The 4,074-nt window shown below is 37.2% G+C and overlaps 1 protein-coding gene across 1 annotated transcript; it reads right to left on the bottom strand.

Annotated features, from left to right (window-relative positions):
• Window positions 1-385: 385 nt before the first annotated feature.
• On the bottom strand, window positions 386-3,804 carry LOC132064159 (pentatricopeptide repeat-containing protein At1g02150). The gene is made up of 2 exons (XM_059457054.1): window positions 3,303-3,804; window positions 386-2,072 (listed from the first exon to the last, which is right to left on the bottom strand). Exons 1-2 carry the CDS (start codon window positions 3,705-3,707, stop codon window positions 837-839), a joined length of 1,641 nt encoding a protein of 546 aa, XP_059313037.1. The 5' UTR covers window positions 3,708-3,804; the 3' UTR covers window positions 386-836.
• Between the last annotated feature and the right edge of the window lie 270 nt (window positions 3,805-4,074).

Here is a 4,074-nt window from a genome sequence, read left to right as displayed (position 1 = left end):
ATCAGCATGAACGCGCGCTTGCGCCTCTCACTTTATCAAGTTTCTAAGATTGATCCTTAATTGAATTCGAAGTATCGAGAACTTACAGAAAACCAATCAACCACACCTCAATACCAAATCTGCTGGAATTGGCAAGAACTTAAAAAGGAATGAAAGAAAAACGTTTTTTCCCGTTTCATTAACTGTTCTCAGACATTGCAAAGCAGAAACCTCAAAATATGTTGAAGTCATCAGAAGCTATAGTTGAATTGTTAAGCAGCCAATATACAGTGGTGCAAAGTATCCTCACCCATGACACAGAGAGACCAGAAAGAGGAACATTTGGGAAACAATTCTTGTGAGAATTTCAAGAGTACACGATGAGTCGGTGACATAACGCAATGTGTAGAAAGAAAATGAAATTTTCTAGCTGACCTCAAATAGATTAATGCACAATTCTCATATCTACAAATAAACCTGCAACACACTTGTTGACACCCCTGGTAAAACATGTGTATTGATTGGCGAAGCTAAAACAATACACTTCTACTAAATGTTCAATAAACTACATATATAGGGAAATGGATCTTCATAAACCTAAGAAAAGAAACCAAAATCAGTCGATATGTGTTTTTCATGAATATATTGCTTCTCAGCTCTACACGGACTCTTGCATTACTCGTGCATCATTATCATCAACAACAAAATACCTAGTATAGTCCCAGCAGGTGGGGTCTGGGGAGGGTAGATGTACGCAGACATTACTCGAGCATCGACATACCAAAAATCCGATTTCATGAGGCATTATCCCCCAATGTGTGTACCTGGAAAAATCGTTGCAAGTGATTGAAAAAGTATCACAAGCTTCCTTGCAATTGGTCGAGCAGTATCTCAGATCCTTCATCATTATCAGATGTATCCTTCTCTATTTCTGACTCACTACTGGTAAATGTACCATTTGATAATGGAATATATGACATGTACTTTTCATCATCAAGACACCCAACTTGCTTCAACACCTCCAACAGGGCTTCTTTACTTTGTGTATCCTCTTCCTGCTCACAAAGCCTGAGAATGGAAGATACAGTTGCAGGTTTCGGTCTCCAGCTCTTTGATCCCAAAGTTGAAACAGCATCCTTCAAGCACGACAACGCCTCAGATATTCTCCGTTCCCTGATATGTCCTTCAGCAAGAATCTCCATTGTCATTGAGTTTGGCTTTCCTCCAGCTTCAACCATCTGGTCGAAGAAAGCACTAGCCTTGTCCGGAAAACCCTTCCTCACATAATAACCCAGCAAAAGATTTCCTATTCTAGGATCATAGTGCACCTTAACAGGTAGCCACTCGTCATATATCTTTTCTGCACCTTCAATGTCATCCAACCTCACCAAAGAAGATATTACAGAATGATAACCCAAGTTTGGAATATTTGGGAACTGCGACTGGTAGGTTTCCCAAATCCGGAGAACCTCTTCCTTTTTACCAAGACTACCATAGAGACTGATGAGATAGTGATATGGAATTCGATCACGACCTGTGATTCTGCTCTCAACCTTTTTCAAAGAATCGTCAGCTTTTTCCAACTGCCCCAATTTAATGTACATAGTAGCCATAGTGCTAAATGTAGTCCAATTTGGATTGATCTCAGTGTCCAGATTCATTTGTTCGAGTACTTTTTCCATTTTTTCTATAGATCCTTGAGATCCACATGATGATAACCAGATATTGTAGGAATATATATCTAATGGAATTTGTTTCTCCTTCATTTCTGAAACCACTGACTCAACCTTGTCGTAGCCTTTAAGGTTCATATAGAGTGTCATCATCACATTGAATGGAAGAGCATGATCAGTGTAGCCTCTGTTTCTCATTTTATCAAGTAAAGATTCAGCTTGCTCCTTCTTTCTAGCCCGCACAAAGGCATTTAAAAGAGACCCATATATCCGCTTATCTTTTAAGGTGTCTGGCAACTTTACGAAGTATTCTTCAGCACTTGATATTCCATGTACTTTTGCTATCAGGTCTAATTGAATAGCAGTATCACTGGTGGTTAGTCTAAACCTCTCTGCTCTATTGTTCATCCACTCATACACCTGCAGGATACAAGATTAAGTTAAGCCCCAACGGAATTGCATTTCGTGGAGATATATAGCGGATTCAATGAGTTAAATGAGAACTTAACGGAATCAAGAACTCAATACAAGGACAATTAATCAAGTTCTTATCATAGGACTGGCAGAAAAATTGCACATTTCTCTAGTATACCAATTTACATTTGTATCCAGTCTGGCTGACAAGTCCTGACCACAAGAAGTCTGTTGACACTCATTCGAAGTTTTCAAGTTTCAGACTTTCGCATTTGGTACAGACAGAGTGATAAACATGTTCAGATTTTGATTTCTTTTAGATCATTAGTTTCACTTGGTCACCAAATAGAGAATAACCTTATAGGGTATTGTCCACACTGCACAATGATCAGTGCAATTTCATGCATCCATCCGTAAACGGTTCAAATGAAGTAGCTTGCAAAGAGGGAGTTCCTTGGCTGGTACCACTAGATAGAGCTACTAATAAGATAGGCCACCATTTTTTTTCCGATAAGGTGAAGACAAAGTAAGATGGGACATCATTAAGGTGAACAAAGACAATAGCTTCAGGTAAGATAAATCCAAGAAGGTAAATTCCAATAGTGTCTTGCACATTGAGTGAAACAGAATGAGATAATAAAAATAATCACAAGATACTCCCATCGCCTCAATGCAAGAAGCAAAAAGACTCTGATAACCTTCAAAGATTTGGTATCCATAGATACAGTCTAAGACTTGCAGTACTAGATCTTGATTGCATCTTCACTTCAGAACATGTTGCAACAACATCTCATACAAGCTCTCAAGAAATATATTATTCAAAGTGCGCGACTTTGGGCCACTCATGCTCATCATTACATAATTAGGAGGATGATAATTTTCACTAATTTTCAAACTTTTTGTTAATAGAAGTTTCTTCATGCCATTGACACTTATTTCGATGAAATTGAAAAATTTAGGGGAAATGCAACTTCTGGCACACAACAGCATGTTAAATTCCAACTTATCCTTAACATACACATAATTCCAACTATTTTATATCAAACCGAAGAATCCAAGCAAAGCAACACAGAGAACACAATTAATCACCAATCAACTTAGCAACCAAAAAAACTAAAAATTTGACTGCGCTATTACTAGAAATTCAAGCATCGGTAGCTAGAGACCACAAAACAATAATCAGATAAAAAACCACAGACAAAAAAAAAAAAATTGAATCTCTAATAAATTTGCTACCTCAAGAGCAAGCTTATAACGTCTAAACTTCCTGAGCTCTTTAATAACCCTAGAAAGCTCCCATTTTGTAACTTTTTTCCCCTCATTTTCCCACTGATTCAACACACTAACAGAGCCTCTTTCTGGTCCATCATTCATAGATATTCTTTTGTAAATAGTATTCCATTTCACTATTGGCCTCCTCTCATAGTCAACAGTCCCATAACTATGCACCTGTGATATTGAGGAACAACTAATAATAACTGAATGGTTTTTTGGGCACGTTAGGGGTTTAGTAAAACCACCACCAAAATTGCAAAAGCCATATGGTAAAGAGAGTGAATAAGAAAGGGATGATGAAAAAGAAACATGGTTTTCAGTTTTGTGATGTGGGGGTTTAATGGTGGTGGTGGGTTGTAGAAGCATGTTTTTTGGGGGGTTTGTAGGGTTTTGAGATACAAAAATGGGAGTTCTTGAAAGTGGAGGTGAGGAGTTTTTTCTGTTAAATTTTTGGTTCTGTAAAAGATAAGATGTCGACCTGAAGAATCTGTATGCTAGAGTGACAGAGTGATCCCCTCGAGTTTCTTTTATATCGAATGAGTCCTTGAAACCTTCATTTGTTTGCATTTCAGTCCAAGAGCTAATTATGAAATGAGTTAAAGTTATATGTATGTACAGTGTAAACTATTTTTATAATATCCATATATTTTAATTAGTTATAGTAGATAATTGAATTTAAGTTATATATACCGCACGACATATAATTTTTATATCATAAGCGTAATTTAACCAA

This window comes from Lycium ferocissimum, chromosome 7 (assembly GCF_029784015.1).
Source record: "Lycium ferocissimum isolate CSIRO_LF1 chromosome 7, AGI_CSIRO_Lferr_CH_V1, whole genome shotgun sequence".
Classification (NCBI taxonomy): Eukaryota; Viridiplantae; Streptophyta; class Magnoliopsida; order Solanales; family Solanaceae; genus Lycium; species Lycium ferocissimum.
Note: the sequence above shows the minus strand (reverse complement) of the source record. Positions and strands in the feature narration are given on the sequence as shown.

Bases quoted from the DNA above. Each gene is read 5' to 3' on its own strand.
- LOC132064159 (XM_059457054.1), bottom strand. From the start codon at position 3,707: ATGCTTCTACAACCCACCACCACCATTAAACCCCCACATCACAAAACT. The intron at 2,073-3,302 runs GTAGCAAATTTA...TGTATCCTGCAG, and splicing joins GTTATAAGCTTGCTCTTGAG to GTGTATGAGTGGATGAACAA.